A 19,230-nucleotide genomic window follows, 5' to 3' on the forward strand; every position below is an offset into this window, starting at 1 on the left:
TCTACCTCACCTCTAACTTCACAAAGCTGTTACATAAATTATAAGTGTCTGCATTTACTAAAAACACTTGAACAGTCAAAGGATTGGCATTTAAAAAGGGACAGCGATTTAGTTTGAAGGACTTAATTATAGCTCACCAAAAACTAAAATTCTATTACATGAACTATAAGTAATTGTCTCTGTCTCATTCCTTTTTCTGTATCCTTTTACAAATGCATGAGCAGAACATTTCTTTGCAATGCACAAAACTTCATGTTACTGTACTATTATGCAACTTTGGCTTAATTAACTTATAAAAACCATGGCTGCAGTTTGAAGTTTATTTCCAAATGATGTTGAAAACTGATAAAAACACATTCTTTCAAAAGTCACTGTTTTTTTAAAATAACATTTGGCTTTTTTTTTTTTTTTTTAATAGACCATAATAGAAAGAATTCTGAAACTGACTTGCAAAATAAAGATTCAACCGACTAAACTGGTTGATCTGCTTTACAACCAGGATTAGCGTTTCCTAGCTGTTTTTGTGTTTTTTTTTTTCATAATGAATACGCATATTTTCAGAGGGTACTGTAGTAAAATAGGCAGTAAGCTGAATGTTGACAAATACTACATCCTAAGTTTAGGTTGAAAGTACTTTGATTCCAATATTTGAATATTTCAGGTTTGTAACATTGTAGCTGGCCAAAGATGTATTAAGAAGCTGACTGACAATCAGACCTCTACTATGATCAAAGCGACGGCTCGATCTGCCCCAGACAGACAGGAGGAGATCAGCAGGCTTGTGAGTGCTTCTGGAAACTGCATTTGTTATAAAGTTATATATACGTTTTTTCAGTGTACTTCAAAGTTTAAATATACACATCTTGTCTGTCTAAGCACCCTGTATCTATACATACTTCAATATTACAGCTGTGATCCCCTGCATTTTACCAGGATACAGTTAGTGATTCTGCTTGGCAGTTACCTAGCAGAGCTCTTCATGGATTTAGTGTGGTGGCTGATTAGCACCCAAGAAAAGCTTTTTGGTAGAAGAGCTTGTGTGAAATCTACCTCAGCCTGATACTGGCCTCAAAACAAGTCTGTGTGAAAACCTAAATAATCAAAGGGATATATTGACACTGTTAAGGAGTGTGTCATAATGGGTCCTTTTTTGAAGGTAGCAAGACTGTGTACTCTAAGGAGGACATATGCCAAAGCCTTTTCTGTTATTTTCATAGTCACCAAATAGGACACTTGAGGTCATTTTATTAGTGTGTGGCTCATAAATCTGTATTGCCTTTCCACAAGCAGTCCTTTTCAACTATAACTGCTCAGCCATTTTACACATCATGCTTAAATCAGACTTGTTACTTATGGGTAAATGCATTTAACTTGTAGGTCATTTGGGGTTTAAAGAATTTGAATCACTAATAAAAGTTATTTTGTAGGTAAAGAGTAACAGTATGGTTGGGGGACCAGACCCATACCTGAAGGAGTTTGGAATTGTTGTACATAATGAAATGACTGAACTTACAGGCAGGGTTCTTCCAGCCCCTATGCTTCAGTATGGAGGACGGGTAAGTTTATATTGTTGTCTGGCAGGGGTAGTAAGATTTTACTAGTTAGCGCAACTTATAACAAGTACTGGAATGCCCCAATATTGTACAATGACATGTTGTGTTCTTGTTAGAATAAAACCGTAGCTACTCCAAATCAAGGTGTCTGGGATATGAGAGGGAAACAGTTCTACGCCGGAATTGAAATAAAAGTTTGGGCTGTTGCCTGCTTTGCCCCACAAAAGCAGTGCAGAGAAGACTTGCTAAAGTAAGTGCACTTTTTTTTCCGTAAAGACTTACGTACACTAACATGCTAACCCAGTTTTCTACAATAGAGTTAATACTTTAAAATTAGTATTTGTTTCTCTTTTTTTTTCTTTAGCTACAGAGGATTTCTAAAAATTGCTGGTCAATCTTTTCCCCTATTTTTGTCACTTGTTCCAATGCTTATCTTTATTGTGATCTTTCCAGCCATAGCCCCAACAGTCTTATCTGCTATAAGCTAAACCTGCGATTCTGGATACTGTTTAAACTTATTATTGATTTAATAACTTATTAAACTAGTATTTTGTAAGTGAAGCAGGCCTAGCACCTTTACAACTGCAGTAAGAGTAAAGTGTTAAGACCTCTCACTCTCACATGTTGATGGGCTTCAGATTTGATAATAATTTAAAAAGCATCTGAAAGCGTTCAGAATATGCTGCCAGGTGCATCTGACTTGAAGTTGACCACCTTCTTGTCTGAATTTATTCTATTTAAAGGGTAGTTTGCAGCCACATATTTTTAGAAGTGTTCTCATTTTTTAAGTGAACATAAGCCTGACAACACCTGCAAATATTGCAAATTTAACATTTTGAAATTCCCGTTTTTTCCCATTTGTCTCACTAAACAGAAGTTTCACAGACCAGCTAAGAAAGATTTCAAAGGATGCTGGGATGCCCATTCAGGGCCAACCATGTTTCTGTAAATATGCTCAAGGAGCGGACAGCGTGGAGCCAATGTTCAAGCATTTAAAACTTACATATGTCGGTTTACAGCTCATTGTGGTTATTCTTCCTGGAAAGACACCTGTATATGGTAAGGTTAAGGACTCTTGTCATACTAGAAATTATCAGGTCCTAATTAGGCACACTATGTGGGGTTTGATCTGTAGCCAATCTGATGAAATTATGGCAGCTTCATCTTCTTCCTGGTTTGACACCTCCCTACCCCATGTAAATTACAGGTATTGGTTAGAATTACAGTTAAATTTTAAATGTAAAACTGGTAAGAAAAAAAAAATCAATTTCTGCTCACGGCCGTAGCACACATGAAACCTAATTGATTACGGTAGTTAAATGCAGATGAAAATGCAGTGGTCTGAAGAATTGTTTTAGGTGTTTAAGAAAGTTAACTTTTTTGTTTTTTTTCTCCCCGCTTGATCATTCTCTCCCCCCCCCCCCCAGAGCAGAACGGCATTGTATGTACAGTGCTCGCTCATGAATCTTTCAATCTTTTGTCATTGAAATAGATCATGAAAGCCATAGCCTTTAGTCTGATCTGAAGTTTCCAATAAACTGACACCATACAGTGATGATTTTAAGCCTTCAGCACATATCAGAATTTGCAGTTTAAAACACAGGTAGCTGTTTGGCAATGGGACCTGTTGTAGAAAGCAGGTTGCATTTTTTTTTTTCTCCTACTGTATACATTTATGTATTTCCTTCTAGCTGAGGTAAAAAGAGTTGGGGACACGCTCCTTGGAATGGCAACCCAGTGTGTGCAAGTGAAAAATGTGGTGAAGACGTCTCCCCAAACACTTTCCAATTTATGTCTAAAGATCAATGCCAAGCTTGGAGGCATAAACAATGTCCTAGTTCCTCATCAAAGGTAAGAATATTGTTACTTGCAGCACAATAACCCATTTAAAGCTAAAGGCTTGAATCTGCTGTTAATTATACATCTAAGAGCCTGACGTGTTAGAACACAGCTTTTCACTAAACCCAGAACAAACTCCATGTCAAGTTCCCTTACCCCAATGCACATGCTTTTTCCAAGTCAGTGATTTGCACTGAGCTTGCATGTTTACAAAACATTGGCAATAGACTATTGCTTTCTTTCTTGGTATTTTTTTCTTCCTTCCCTGAACTTTGTTATTGCAGCCCTACTTTATGGCAGTGGCTGTGGGACTGCTTGGTCACAGCATTTCCTATTTTAAAGTATGTTCACAAGTGGGTGCATGTGATGTCTTTACTGATGAAATAGACTAGTTTGCCAGAGCCAGATGGAGCATCAGAATATTCCAAAAAAATATTTTGGCGAATACTACAGATAGGTGACCTTGTCTACTTGCCTATGCACTGTTCTGTAGTTTCGGAGGATTCAAGTCAACGGAATGGAGAAGTCCTTTATCGGGTCCCGAGTTGTTCCTGACAGGAGGAGGGGTTTTGCTTTTTTTCTTCAATATTTTCACTTTATATGAAAGGATTGTCTACCCTTTTATGTAAAGTAAGAATTTTACTTTACATACCCTTAAAGTGTTCAAATAGAGCAAATTACAGCCAGGCAAGTCCTTTTCAGGGGTTTATCCTTAGAAATTGAATTTTTAACTTTAAGGTCTGATGTTTGTGTACATAAACAGAATGTCCCCTTCAAATGGTAGTAGTGTATGCTTTCCTCTGTAGTAGCTATGCAAACATATCTCTTACTGAAAATGTTAACCAAAATGTTTTATATCATTGGTCGACTATAATTTGCTGCATTTGTATCGTGCTGTTCTAGGCCTTCGGTTTTCCAGCAGCCGGTGATATTTCTCGGGGCAGATGTAACTCATCCCCCTGCTGGTGATGGCAAAAAACCTTCTATTGCTGCTGTTGTGGGCAGTATGGATGGCCATCCCAGTCGTTACTGTGCTACAGTGCGTGTGCAGACTTCTCGTCAGGAGACTACCCAGGAGCTGTTATACAGTCAAGAGGTTATTCAAGATCTTAGTAACATGGTGCGTGAACTTCTCATCCAGTTCTACAAGTCCACCCGTTTTAAGCCCACTCGAATAATCTACTACAGAGGTGGTGTATCGGAAGGCCAGATGAAACAGGTAGGTGAAGGATTTTTATTTACCTGGTTAGCAGTGCATTTTGTCCCATAGTTTTATTTTTGGTTTTAGTACATCTTCCTAATTTAAATCTTTCAACCTTAACCCCATATGTAGCTTGGAGACCTCTTACTGGAGAATTGTGACTTCTCTTTGTATATATGGCTGTTTACTGTTGGAACTGTCATTGTATAAAATAATCCAGCTACTTGGCCAAACTGTGTAGCAAAAATGGGCACTTCCCCACTTACCTAGTGCACATAGCCAAAAGTAGTTGTCTGTATTCTTTCATCACTGTAGGTTGCCTGGCCAGAACTTATGGCTATTCGGAAAGCTTGCATTAGTCTGGAAGAAGATTACAGACCTGGAATTACCTACATTGTTGTGCAAAAGAGGCATCACACTAGACTTTTCTGTGCTGACAAAACAGAACGGGTATGTGGATATTTGATTTCTGTTTGGTTTATTGGCCAGTTAATAATGTCTTTTCATCTGCCAAGTTATAACAGTGCAGTTATTGTAATGAATATAGCTAAACTGATTTTATGGTTGAAGCTGGTAAAATTCTACCAAATGGGCAGCACAATGGCTTCGAGGTTAGCACTCTTGCCTTTGCAGCACTAGGCCCCAGGTTTGACTTCCAGCCAGGACGCTATCTTCACGGAGTTAGCAGGTTCTCCTCCTGTTTGCGTGGTTTTTCTCTAGGTACTCTGGTTTCCTCCCACATCCCAAAAACATGCACTAAGGTAATTGGCTTCCTACAAATTTGACCTTACTGTTTATTAGAAGTTAACATACATAACGACATTAACATATAGCTGAAGTAGGGATATTAGGTTGTGAGCCCCTTTGAGGTACAGCTAGTGACATATGACCATGGACTTTTAAAGTGATGTGTAATATATAAAATAATAATAATGTTAAAATGAGCAGTAAATGGAAATGGAATCACTCAGGATACATGGTGTATCATCTATCTTATGAAAATCCTTGCAGCTTTGTAAATTTGAAAAGTCAAACCCTCAAAACAAACCATACCAGATGGTGCAGAACGTACACAGCCTTTAAGTCTGAAGAAATATTTTTTTTTTTTAGGTGGGAAAAAGTGGCAATGTACCTGCCGGAACTACAGTAGATAGCACCATTACACATCCATCTGAATTTGACTTTTATCTCTGTAGTCATGCCGGGATTCAGGTAGTGTATTTTTAATGTGTCTACAGTTTATTTGATTTAGGTCTGTCCAGAGGTTTTCAGTCTTATGGCTTTGTGTAATGTATTTTTTCCAGGGAACCAGTCGCCCATCTCATTACCAGGTTTTGTGGGATGATAACTGCTTTACAGCTGATGAGCTCCAATTGTTAACCTACCAGCTGTGCCACACCTATGTCCGATGTACTCGTTCGGTCTCCATCCCTGCTCCTGCATATTATGCTAGGCTGGTGGCATTCAGAGCAAGATACCATCTTGTAGATAAAGATCATGACAGGTGAGATTATTATGGTCTGCAGTGGGGATAAATTGCATGTGGTCATAGATATACCCTGGACAAAACGATATGGTGGGGGAAGGGTGGTGAAATAAATCACAAACTAAATATGCTCTGCTGTAATGTCTGTTGGCTAATAGTTCTGCAGATTGCCTTTTTTCAGTGATTGATTTGCAAACATTAAATAGGCTTTTCTTAAATGCCTTCAACATAAGCTGAAAAATTCTGAATTCAGATATAAAGAGAAAAGTTCCACAGTGGGCACATGTTCATCTAAATCTTTCCAATTGTGAACATTTCCAACTTAGACTTGTTGAAGCTACCAGTAATTACTTTTCACAAACCTCTGAATGTTAACTTGTTGTAGGCTGTGCATATTTTGTGTTTTGGCTTAGTCTTCAACGTTTCATACCTCTAATTGCACTTTGCAGTTTTGGGGTATTTACAAAACGGGGAAGTCCCAGGGACAAAGGGAATAGTGTAATGTATCCATAATAGCTGGACAAAATCTTTTTTTCCCAAATTGTTTTTTTTTTTTTTTTGTACCCTTTAAAATCCTTCAACAAGAAACTGTTTTGGTAGCAGGAAGAATTTAAAACCTGTTCTCCCAATAATTGATGGAAGTTGTACAATTTAAAAGTGGAGTCATTGTTAAAGCATCTCTTAAATATAGGCAGACCGCTTAATTTGTTTGTTGCTTACTCCACACGGTCAGGCAGTGACAAAGGGGATTTCAGATTGGAATGTTGCCACTTTAGTACCTGTATGAAAAACTAATAACAGTGTGGGTTTCAATATTAGATTAGTTTAGGGGTTTGGGGGAAAGGACAAACCTGCGTCAAACCTGGTAACAGCATTTGAAAGGGGTTCACATTGTACCAGACACAACTGAATAAATGTTTACACTGACATTAACTTCTCTTTACTTTTTTCTCCCTAGTGCTGAAGGAAGCCATGTTTCTGGACAGAGCAATGGTCGTGATCCTCAGGCTCTGGCCAAAGCTGTTCAGATTCATCATGACACACAGCACACAATGTACTTTGCCTGACAGAGCATCAGGACACCATACCAATCTCCATTTTCCTCAGATTTCTAAAATGTATGGTTTAATCTAATCTCCTGTTGTCAGGGATAGCACTCTTTGCTTCCTACCAGCACACTTTGGACTTTTGCACTGATTTTCTTCAGTCTCATCTTAATTGAAGAAAGTAATTACTTGGTTTTAGTTTTTACATTTTTTATTGTAATTTAAGTATATCAAAAACTTCAACTGTCTTCTGATGCGTTGGACTGAACCTTTACCTCAAACCTTTCAAGATATCTGAAGATTTTTGCTCCAAATGGTCACTTTTAATTTTTTTTTTCTTTTACAAGCCAGCATTTCTCCATCTTTGGTTATAACAAAAGTTGTCATACTTGTCTTAACTTCACGCTGCTTTGTGAGTATAAACATATATAGTAAAGTATAACTGTGTGGGGCCATACACTTGCTAAATGAGGTTTAGTCTTTACTGTAGAATAACTTTTTAAGTGATTTTGTGTTTTTTTTACAGGTATCGCTGTCTGTCAGGTTCTCTTTACCATTGCAGCGTGTGCAGGCTGCAAAAAGATTGCACTATATTGCAGATAAATTTAATTAGTTTTTTCTGTATTAAAATGAATGTGTTAATATTAAGATTTTAATATAAGGGCCATGTGGCAAACACTGCCATTGGATTTTAAAATGCAGATTGCCATTTTTTCCCCCCTCTGCCCTCCCCAGGGGATCTCCACTTCCCGAAACAGTATGTAAGTATTTGCCAGCACATTAAAATGCCCACGTTATGCTGCTGTGATTTGATATAAAACCTTTTTACTTGTAGTAAGGGTGTGGTTTGGGATAAAAACGCAGCTCTCACTGCACTTGCTGTGTATGAACTTTCATATGATAAAGTGTCTCATTAGGCCTTTTAACATGCTTTGCTGCCCGGAAACTGCTGCATATTTTTCTTTAAATTTCAGATCCGTGTCCAATAAGGATAGCTAGTGTTGTATTGACGAAATGTGACAAAGCCAGACAGCTAATCAACATTCTTTTTTTCTCTGTAAATACCTCAAAGCACTTACTGCTTCAGTCTGCTCTTTCCCCTCATCCCATCTTTTCTGCAGCATGGCTACAGGTTTAACCAGCACATGCATTTGATTTGATTTTTACATTTTTCACTTTTTTTTCCGTGGACACACAGAAACCAGATATACCTCACTGGGATAGTGGAAGTTTGACTCTTGTGGGGGGAATATTATTGCTGCTTTGAGCTTTGCTGCTTGGTAACCCCTTCAGTGCCAGGTGATGTCATTGTGCTTGCTTACTATTTCTTTTTCCTCCTTGCTTAAAAGCAGTTTGTTTGTGAAAACACTCAGTGGGTGTCTCATTCGCAAGGTATAATAGTAACTAGCTTTGCTTCATTGTTACTCCAATTTTTTTCATTAACTGCTTTGCTAGTAGTGGGATTTAATATTTTGATTCAACCAGTCTCTTGGGATTGAAGGGGTCGTGAACTGATCCTTGATGGCTGAGGTGACTTTACAGTGTTCATAAACAGCATTTTTTTTCACCTGTGCATCAGGCAACACATCGTATCTGTGCCATTATTCTTGCAGATGTCTCTGCAATGTCACGTTGCCTGCTTAAAACTGGGGAGGGTGGGTCTATTGCACGCTTTCTGTACAAATGTGTAAAACTGAGCCGGGACACCTTTAAAATATTTAAATGCAGACTATTGCAGAAACATAAAAGTGGGTTATTGTGGATCTACAAACACAGTCCTATGCTTTTTATTTATTTTTTCTGCATAGTTTTATGTAGGAAGAAGCAATGGGTAGGGAGGGTTATTACTATGTAGGGTTTTCTGTGTTTGTACATTTTTAAAACTTTACAGGTTGTGTTGCAGCAATACTATTGTGAACTGTTTTGGACTTAACTATTAACGGTTTTATTTAGGTGCAGAATGGAGCACATTTTGGCTGTGTCTGTTCAGGAAATGATAGTTTGTGACTTGGTTTGTTAAAAATTGCAGTTTCACAGACTAATAATAGGGTTGTGTGATGCCTTTAAAGTTTTTATTGCCAAGCAGTTCTCTAAAATGGGAGCCAAGGCCACCAGTTTTAGACTTTCAGATACTTGGATATTTGATTATGAACTGCGTCTAGGAACTGCCATGAGACAATTGAATTTTGGCTTGTGTGTAAAAAGTGTGACCTTCATGGTATGGTGTATACAACTGTGGGGACCTATGTACTTCTGCTTGTGTACGCACAAGTTGCAAAAAATAGGGAGTTTAGTATTAAACACGCACTTGTGTGATGTGTGTAATAGCCTGTTTGGGAAGAGGGGGTTTGCAGTGCATGTTTTAAACCATTTTGATGTAGCATAGCGAGGGATAATACTCAAAGAGCTTATGACAATCTTCTATTTTAGATCGTGGTTTGTGATATGTCAGAGAAATTCGGTGTCTGACATTTAAAATTGCTGAAACATGAAGTTTAATCTTGAGAGAAGTCAAGTTTTAAGATTTGTGGTATACATGTATGTGATGGTAACTTCCTAATTGTGGCTCTCTATACTGACATGAATAATAAAGCCACTTTTTTTCTTTAGTTTGCAATATTTGCAAGAGCCACACTTCTACTTAACAAAAAAAAACTTCCTGAGAAATATAGCCTCCCTCTAAAGTGTCTAATTGACTGTGGTTTAATGTTTTGTTACCCAGGCCACTGGCTGCAACTTGTTCTGAAACCGTAAGAAGTAATGAGGCCATAATGTCCACTTACAACTGAACAGCAGGCAGTAGCAACCCCCATATCTCAGCACATGAGAAACTAACACTCAAATTACCCCTTCCTCTTTGAACTGTAGGTTAGCTCTATCTCCCTACACGTATGGCTATGTAATATGCAGGGCTGTACAGGCTTAAAGGCGACCCCTGATTTCCTTGAGGGCATTTACAAACTTTCTTTGGGCTAACATTATGATCTGTGAGACATTTAAAAGGTTATTGTAATATCATTTTTTATTCTCTTAAAGGGTGAGAAAGATACTTTACCTACCATGTTACTAATTTCTATAGTGTTTTATGTGTAGAAATGGGATTTCTTGTACAGGAGTTTGCGTTTGACTTTTTGATGTATATTTTTGTTTCTATACTGTTGCTAGACTTGTAATGTTCAAAATTGTGTTTTATGAAATTCTGAATGGATGTCTATAGCAATACGAGGTAAAATGAATTTTTTTAAAGCTATTTAAGGGCAGTTTAGCAGCCCATGTTGCTAGATTGAAATGCTGGCTGTATTGTTTTTAACCTTGCAGGGATATCATTTGTTTTTAATGTGTTTAAATGAAAAATATATGGCAAAATGCCAAATAAAAGGGTCTCTGTGTGTGTGTTTACTTTTTGCACCTTTTTTTAATGCTTTCGTTTCCAAACAAAAGGTAATGTTGGAGATCGACTTCTTCATTCCCCTGCTTCCACGGAGGGAAATGATGAGTGAATGTTCTAAATTACTAGATATTTGTCTTTCTCAATTTATAAAATAAAACTATTCAGACCTGGCACAGTGTCCAGCCATAGTCAAACAAGAGAACCAAATATTTTAGAATGCTTGAGAGCTGGAAACTATGCAATGTACCCTGGTGATCATTTTAAGTGGGATCTGAGCAAGTTATTGCAATGGGAATACATCTTACTCTGACCCACCATGGGCTTGTCAATTGTCTGCGACTAGTGGCAATCTTGAGTATTGAGGCGATAGAAATATGAAATTTTTTATTGCCAACATTAAACATGTAAAAGGTACTCATATAGGTGTGAGGCTCTTGCTGCAAAGCTCAATTTATTGGTTTGCATTTCTGTGTCCAAAGTTTGGACCTGTACTGCCTTCATTGTAACATCTGCAACCTGGAGGAAGAATCGGTGGAGGAAAGGTTTTTTGACATTACTTCTATTGCTGTTTTTGTTTTTTTGTTTTTTCTCAATCAGGAACTGATCATGGAGATGCAGTTAACAATTATCACATGTGTAGCATCCCACTGGACTATTGCAGTGAAGTATTGTTAACAATAAACAAATGTAACAGCAATACTAACATTTAACTTGTAGAAACATTATGTTGCAAAAACATGTGAAAAGTTCAGGCCTGATACAGTTATGGATTAATTTAAAATTATTATCTTCAGCCCAAAAATTGGAAGGGTGCAAACCACTGATGGGCCTATAGCTGCTTACCCATTTTAAACGTTTTAACCTCCATTCCTATGGTGTCTCAAAGTGGAGAAGAGAAGGTTTCTAAAATGTAGAGCAAACATTACACCTTTTATAAAACGTGAAATGATTGGAGCCTTCCTCCATACAAGGTTTAAATGGGGTGTTGTAATTTGTATTTCACCACTGTGATAAAATTAGTTTTTTACATTGCAAGAAAATAGGAACAACATTGCTGGAAAATAGGAACCAGCTTAATACATTATCCTATACACTGGCTGAGCGCATAATTTATAATCTCCTAAACACATATCTTCCACTATTTTTCACATTTTGCCGTAGTTGTATTGTGGCATATTATGGAATTTAAGTTAGCCACTCACTGCTGTTCCAATTGCTGTTTACCCCGCTACGTTAGAGCTCTCCCTTTGGGTCAACACATATTGAGATGTTTCTGGTCAAGTGACCAAAGGCAACAAAAACTCCCCAGAAGTGATATATTCTGCACACGGTTCAAAATGTGTTAAACACAACTTTTAAATAAAGGATTTGTGAAATCTGTCAGATGCCCCTCAACATATTTTATGATTGCATTCAGTGGTCGTAGCATGTGGTCAAACATAGTCTGTATTTTATGAATGCACGCCCTGGTGTAAAATAAGTGTCCAGTGAAGATCAGTATCTGCTCTCTGCTTTAAATAGCTCCTCATTTTTTATTTGTCAACCGTTCGGATAATTTTTACTTGGTTTAGGCCAGACTTCCCAGGCAATAGAAACGCAGAGAGGTATTGGCAAGAAGAAGCAGGCAAACTCTACCACTCGGCCATAAACAAAGCTTTTGTTGGGGCTCCACAGAGCATGCAGCTTTCATGATGACACAGTATATAGAGGAGTTTGGGCTGCCATTTGTTTCCCATGGTGTTGTACAGAACACGTGTGAAGATTGTTTGTATTCCCTCTGGGCAGACTTACACCCTTGGATTTGATGCTTATTGTCAGACACTGTGATGGGGGTGAAATTCTTAGAGCTGGCACTAGAACAGGAGTCACTATTTGTCATCAGAGGGCAAGTCCTTTACTTTCCCTGCAGCCAGCGATCTATAAACTTACAAAGTTCTGGTTCAGCACACACATCGATGGGGATTGTCAATTCTGTAGCAAGCTTGTCCTAGTAATGGCCTAAATGAGAAAAAGATCTACCTGTACTGGTTTGTTTAGCTTTCTATCAAAGCTACGATTGGCAGGGCGATCAGTGTAAATTCAACGTGATGGCAAACTCGAGTATTCGGCAATATTTGTTTGCGCACATCGTTATTTCAATAAAGTTTATTGCAGGGAAAAAAAAGCACGACTTTAGGATTGGTTGCTCGCTCGAACTCCTGTACGCATGCGTGGGCATGCTGGAGGCTTAGGAACACAGGCAGCAGCTGCAGCAGAGCAGCCAGGGGACCAGGCTAGCTTGTACACCGTGGCTAAGAGCAGGCCGGGTGGATGGGATGGAAGCTGGAGCTTCTACACCAGGTAAACAATGTCTGGGGATTCTTCAGTAGGAAGGAGCAAAGGAAGAAGTGTTACCTCTGGAGAGGAGGAGGGAAAAGAGGAAGAGTCTCTTCCAGACTGCAGTTATTGCTGATGGAAAGACCCCCTAAAGAAATGCTAATTAAGGGAATTCGTTTGATGCCAAAGGGAGGGAGGGGAGGCTAATTTTAAACAGGGGTCTAGGAAAGGATGCGAGTGGTCCATGCTATCATTCAGGAGGGAGGGTACAGGAAGATGTCCCTAATGCAGCTGGGAAAACTTCTCCTAAACTTCACTGGAGGGGTGCCACAGCCTCCTGTATTGCAGAGCTGACAGCCATTCAGCAGAGGCGAAATGTCCTAAACCCCTGCCATTCACTTCATATCCTAGCATGGATCACTATTGCAAAAAGTGGATGAAAGACATTTTTCTATGTGTCCCTGGCTGGGTTCTAGTTTTTTTTCTTCAAATAATTAGAAAAATATGGAGTGGAATAAAGGACTTTAAATAATGGTATACTTTATTATGGTAAAGTCAACTAAAATTTGAAACAAGGTCTAAAATAGTAATGTTTCAAAAGCTCTACTTTTTATTCAGATTTCATTAAATTATTGGTAGATCTGCCTTGAACGATCTTGTTTTGGGTTTTTTCTGTGCTCCTGTGTTATTGCCATGTCTCCTGCATCCACAGAGACATATTTGTACCAGTACACATGGCACGGTCTATAGTCATTTTCAGGAAGCCGGTCCAGAACAATTCTCTCTAGCCGATGCTAGAATAAGTACCGGTACATGTAGACAGGAAGTGGCTGAAGAGATAAAGCACTGTAAAGGAATGGAAAAAACTTTTGAAATTGTTTGTATTGCTGCAGCAAACTACATTTTTTTAAAGATTGGGGTAGGACAAAGCCAGACAGCTCTCATTTTAGAAAAAGTAAGCAATGTGTTTAACTCAAGACATGGGCAGTTGTGTAGGAGAAAAATGTTATTTCCATCTGAAAAACAAACATTAGACAGATAGAATATTGCACAGAAGCCACTGGAAGTCTGAAAGAAAAACTCTACCTGCTTTCCATTACATTTGGACCTCCTAAAGTGGACCCACCACTGGTAGATTATAAAAGAAGTTGTAGCCACATCTAAAACCATGATGCAGATAACAGTCTGACAACACCTGATCTGTACAGTCGTTGTGGGTCAGTGATATGGAAGGTGTTCAAGGGAGAGGATCAGAACACCAACCAGACAAGCTGTGTTTTTTTTTTTTAGAACCCGTTCAGCAGTGGCAGTTTATATAATCTCTCAGTGAAAGATCAGCTTTAACTTTGAACAGACTTCGCCAGGGTCTCTTCTTCAGTTACAGCATTAGCTGTTTTCAGGGGTCTCTTTCTCTATTCCAGACAAAGCTGTTGGTTGAGATCTTAGTTGGCTTGCATACCTATGTTGCATTTACATATTTAGATATATATTAAATATTATCGTATTTAATACCATGTGTCATGCTCCTACTAAAACCCATCAATATGTGCCTGTCCCTGTTTCTTTGCAAACACTACAGTTTTCTCTCCAGCTGGCACTTTTCAGTAGCCACCAGGCTATTTATGGGTGGTTACTGAAGAGTTGGGTCACAATACAGGGGCTGCCACCTGCCTACAATTTCCTCCCACCTGGCACTTCACCATTTGCTCCCTTCTTTCCTTCTGTATCCCAATCTTTGGTCATCTTGATTGGCTGGGATTACATTTAGGCACAGGCGCTCATTCGGCAAGTGAATCTAGGATTGCTTGGTAAATCTGATAACAAACACTGAGCTTCACATGCTCAGCAGATTTAGACAGTTGGGTGGTTATCAGTCGGGTAAGAATAGTTATTGTAGAAGGGACATTGCCTGTTGTTTGGTGCATTAACTGCCTGCCTAATTCCCAAGTGACTTACAAATTTGCATCTACAAATTGTTGTCCTTTATAAAATTATCCGGACTATCTCAGAAGATTCTCATTAAAACAGACCATATGTAATAAAGTAATGTAAAAGTTCTATTGGGAAATTAAATGGCATAGAGAAAGGAAATTTTGTTATAGGAACTCCAGTACTCTTAAAAATAAAAATAGGGTGCCTAGTTACAGTTACCAGTTTTTAACAACAAGTATTTATTATTCACAGTCCCTGCTGGATATATTTACCCTTATTCCTGGTAATCACTGCTGTCTAAACTAAAAATGAGGAGCAATTCAAAATTTGTCATCAGGACCAAAAAAGATTTTCGGTAGGGACACTGGTATTGACAACTGTGCAGTATATTTTCCTTACATTGAAAAAGGTACTTGCAAGTTCCTAGTAATTCTACTATTTCATCTTTTATCCAAAGATAAAAAAAAAAGTTTTCTATTTTCATATATTTTGAATCCAATGTCTGACCTTTGTCCCACCCATGGTACTTCCCCAGTTTTTGATGGGATGTCACTCTTTATGGACTGACTGTCTCTCAGGGAATAACGCATGAGTGCGCGCACTTCCGGAGTATTGTTAACCCAGGCTGCATGATGAAACACCCCCTGGTGGAGGGGCATGTACATGAGTGTTGTCATGTCCAAGTATGTCAGAAAAAGTTAGTAAAATGTATTTTTTTTTTTAATTTTTTATTTAGCATAGGAGGGGTAATTGGAAAGCCTCAAGTTATACTTGTATAAGCTAGAAACCTTGGAAGCCTTAGTATTTTCAGATAGATTCATGTGCCTGTATGTATTGCATAGGGAGCAGAAGAATTATTCAAATATTATAGAATAAGGAAATTATTAGCTGACTCACCGGTTTGCTTCCACAACTTTAGAGTCACTCCAGGATTAAATGAAGAGATTTGTCCTAACATATCTTGTCTTCCATCATGCGCAGTGTGTTGACACAGAATGCTCTTTTGCTGAGCCTTTCCAATGATTTTGGGTTCAGGCCAAATGCCTCTTTATTGCTTGGTAAAAGAAGAGTGAAGAGTCTGGGAAACCTGTTTCTGTTTGATAACCTGTGCGCTACTGATTGCTGGTGACTTTACTGCAGAACTGGTTTATTGACATCAACAGGGTTTTAACTGTCTTGTGTACTATGGAAATATTGTAACAAGACATTCTGAGAAGTATGCCAATTATTGTATGTTCTGTACCAAAAAAAAAGATGGACATATTTATATAAATACACATTTAAGTTTTCAGGGTTTTTTTTGCCTTTCCGTTGTGATTTTGAAATTTTTATTAACAAAATAATTAAAGTGAATTAAGAGTACTATTTATGCAGCAATATAATACAGTACTATACAAGGTGATAATTGTTGTCTTGATTCGGCATATTGACATAACAAGTGCTTTAAGGCCTGTATCGGCTTTTCACATATTTGAGTGCAACTTCCCACTTTTTCTCCATGGAAAACCAGAAAAAGTAGTGACGATTCCTTAGATTTACAAGCTCAGCAACTGGTTTCTTGCAAGATAAGATTGCAATGCTGATTTGAGAGGATCCACTGCTTTGTGGACTATATTTTGCTTAGATTTACACTTCTGTAAACGGTTTGGTTTTAAATCGGGTATTAGATAGTATGCAGACATGCATGTAAATTATGGCTTTAAAAATGAAAATGGGCCAGAAGGAAGATGTTCCAAAATAAGGTAGGAATCTTTTTTAAAAGCAAAAATGGTCGCTTAAATAGAATATGGGCTTACGATACTGTTGAAAAGCCCAAGTTGCATACTTGAATTTAGGTCCGCTTTAATGAAAGTAATGCATATACTTGAATTTATTAAAACCTTGGGTATTTTAAAGGTGTTCAGAGAGCTATCCTTTAACCCAGCATGGTATCTGTATGGTTTTGCAGGGGGTCTTTAAGTAGTGTAGAAGCTCACTGAAACCTGCTAGCAGCTTGTTTGCAGTGACAGTCGGGGCACTCTTTTTATGATGTATATGTTTAGCATTCATAAAGTGGATCCCAATGGTATTTTAAAAGCTTAAGCAGACCTTGTCAAAAGCACTGCAATGAGTTTGTAAAAGCTTGCATAAGTGTACTTACTTTTCCTATACAAGCTAAAATTGTGTGAGTAGGTCTTTTTATGTGTAAATAAATCCTATTTGTATTAAAGTTTGCACATGTGGGTGTCATTTGTGGAAAGATTTGATTTAGCAATAATTGTCATAAATAATGTAACACAGTAGGTAATCTAATTTTCAGTTGGCAGGAAGTTTTGACCCACAGCAGCTCAAAACACTGAATAAATATAAAATGTAATTCAGTTTAATGTGCCATGTTATGTTTTACTTCTTCCTTAAAAAAGGAGCAAAGACCCTTTCACTCTTTCCTCATTATCATAGGAATTAGGCTATAAAAGTTAGGTGTGGCAGCCACACAAATCCTAAAAAAAGTAAGGATACAGACAGAACTGTGGAGAGAGAGTAAATATATTAGGAAATAAGGACTTGCAAACGTTTTATTGGTATTTATTAAACTTGTTTCCAACACCTACAGGATGACATTCCTATTGTAATGTGTCATGTCCTCTCTACATATAGTAATAACAGTATAGTTTGCACATAGGTTATACTATGATTAGGAATACCCCAGGCCAGTGATCATCTATCTATAGTTACCTTTGGATTGATCTGGTTTCAGTATGATTATTACTCTGTTGTTAACCGTTTCCCCATTTAAATTGCTTAAAATCCAAAAATCTTATTACACCACAGAATTACTTAACTAGACAGAAAATGCCTTTCTGGTTTATTTTGGTATTATCAACTTGACAACTTTCACTTGAAATCTAAGCTTTGAATGCTTTCACCCTGTCTAAAAAGCATGTCTTAATTACTGTAGTTACTATAGTGCATGGGTAAAAGGAAAGGGGGCGTTGTTAGTTGTTTAGGGCATGAACCAGAACTTAGAGCTTCACCCTGCTCAGATATTCTCCAGATTGCTGGAAAACGAAGCACCATGGGGCTGAGGATATCTGCCAGAGGGACAGATCAGTTAAGCAGGTAACCTTTCCCATACTTGTTAGTCACTGATATATGTTTTAGTGGACACATGCACCAAGCACTGCTGCAATTCTGACCATTTAAAAATTGTCTCCATGGTATGTTGCCATGTCTAGGCAGAATTGTATTTTTACATTAGTGTATCCCCCCCCACAGAGGCAGAGATGCTTGCTTTTTTGGTAGAGCATGTAAAGACTCCATTTCATGATTGTTAAATCTTTTTTATTTAAAAAAAAAAATGCAAGAACAATATATTGAAAAAGTATCATGAAAGGAGCAGGGTTACAAATGATTCATCAAAACCATTTCAATTTGAGTGCTCCTGGTGTTTGGTATAAAGTCAGAGTTGGGTTTGCTTGAAAGTTAAGTCAAGTCCGATGTTGTCAGTTACTGATACTTAGGAGTGACAAGTAAAGCTTTTTCAGCGTCGTTTTACCTGAATTCTAGGATGGATTGTCCATGGTTGTCAGGTGTCCTCGTGCAATCAAAAAGTCTAGGGTATGAGATTGCAGGTGTGCTGGACAACCGGATCTTGATGCCAATTATCTTGGGTATTTCATATTTCTGTAAAACCAGAATTGGTGTCCAACAAATTTTTTACTTTCATGTAAACACTTCTTTGGAATGATATATCTCCCACTGGCATTGTGGTTCTTTCCTCTGACCTCTATGCGACCAGAAGACACAACAGTGATGAAAAAAGGTCAGAGGACAGAACCACCTCTAATGCCAGGGAGAACACAGCTTTCCTAACTGCCTAAATGGATGGAAGATGGGCATCTTGGGTATTTTAATATGGGAGGTAGTGGGCATATTGGTATGACTGCTGATTGGCAAAACTTTTTTTTAAACATTTAAAATAATTATTGGGATAAATTTTAATGGTGTAAATGTAAGAAAGTTTTTTTGGAAAAATTACTTTAAATGATCATGCCAACATATTTGTTTTCTTTGGTATATGATAAAATAGTTATTCTTTAAAGAATTTTCTATTTTTCAACCTAGTACACAGAGTTCTTTATTATTGGACTGGTAGCAGGTAGAAGGACAGACATAGGCAGACCTGATTTGTTGGATTCAAGTCAACATTGACATACTTTGGTTTGTGGTGTTTGCTTTACTTTTTGATGTTTGTAAGATTTTTAAAAAGTATTTACAGGTACATATGAAATGTAATTGACACCTTTTGGCCATCCATTTATCCTTTGTCAAACCAGTTTGTCACATCTATACACTTGCAAAAGCCTATTGGTACAGGTCTATAGGGTGACCATAGGTGGGCGGAATGCAGGATCCTTGTGTAAATCATTGGATTGACAGGATGTGCGGTAAATTTTACTTGAAGGTGGTATCGGCATATGCAAGGT

General features: G+C 37.9%; 2 protein-coding genes across 2 annotated transcripts in view; both read left to right on the top strand.

Annotated features, from left to right (window-relative positions):
• The window catches only part of AGO4 (argonaute RISC component 4), a 24,956-nt gene extending 16,981 nt beyond the window's left edge, over positions 1 to 7,975 (top strand). Inside the window, exons 6-15 of the mRNA XM_072409424.1 lie at positions 654 to 781; positions 1,428 to 1,556; positions 1,670 to 1,803; positions 2,428 to 2,612; positions 3,245 to 3,404; positions 4,296 to 4,611; positions 4,909 to 5,043; positions 5,704 to 5,805; positions 5,898 to 6,097; positions 7,038 to 7,975. Of these exons, the coding sequence (XP_072265525.1) occupies positions 654 to 781; positions 1,428 to 1,556; positions 1,670 to 1,803; positions 2,428 to 2,612; positions 3,245 to 3,404; positions 4,296 to 4,611; positions 4,909 to 5,043; positions 5,704 to 5,805; positions 5,898 to 6,097; positions 7,038 to 7,146 (1,598 nt within the window). The 3' untranslated portion in view covers positions 7,147 to 7,975. The remainder of the gene's footprint in view (positions 1 to 653; positions 782 to 1,427; positions 1,557 to 1,669; positions 1,804 to 2,427; positions 2,613 to 3,244; positions 3,405 to 4,295; positions 4,612 to 4,908; positions 5,044 to 5,703; positions 5,806 to 5,897; positions 6,098 to 7,037) is intronic.
• A 4,429-nt stretch (positions 7,976 to 12,404) lies between these two features.
• LOC140336972 (protein argonaute-1) overlaps positions 12,405 to 19,230 on the top strand; it is a 45,968-nt gene continuing 39,142 nt past the window's right edge. Inside the window, exon 1 of the mRNA XM_072420451.1 lies at positions 12,405 to 12,856. Coding sequence (XP_072276552.1) covers positions 12,832 to 12,856 — 25 coding nt within the window. The 5' untranslated portion in view covers positions 12,405 to 12,831. The remainder of the gene's footprint in view (positions 12,857 to 19,230) is intronic.

Source organism: Pyxicephalus adspersus, chromosome 1, assembly GCF_032062135.1.
Source record: "Pyxicephalus adspersus chromosome 1, UCB_Pads_2.0, whole genome shotgun sequence".
In the NCBI taxonomy this organism is placed as follows: Eukaryota; Metazoa; Chordata; class Amphibia; order Anura; family Pyxicephalidae; genus Pyxicephalus; species Pyxicephalus adspersus.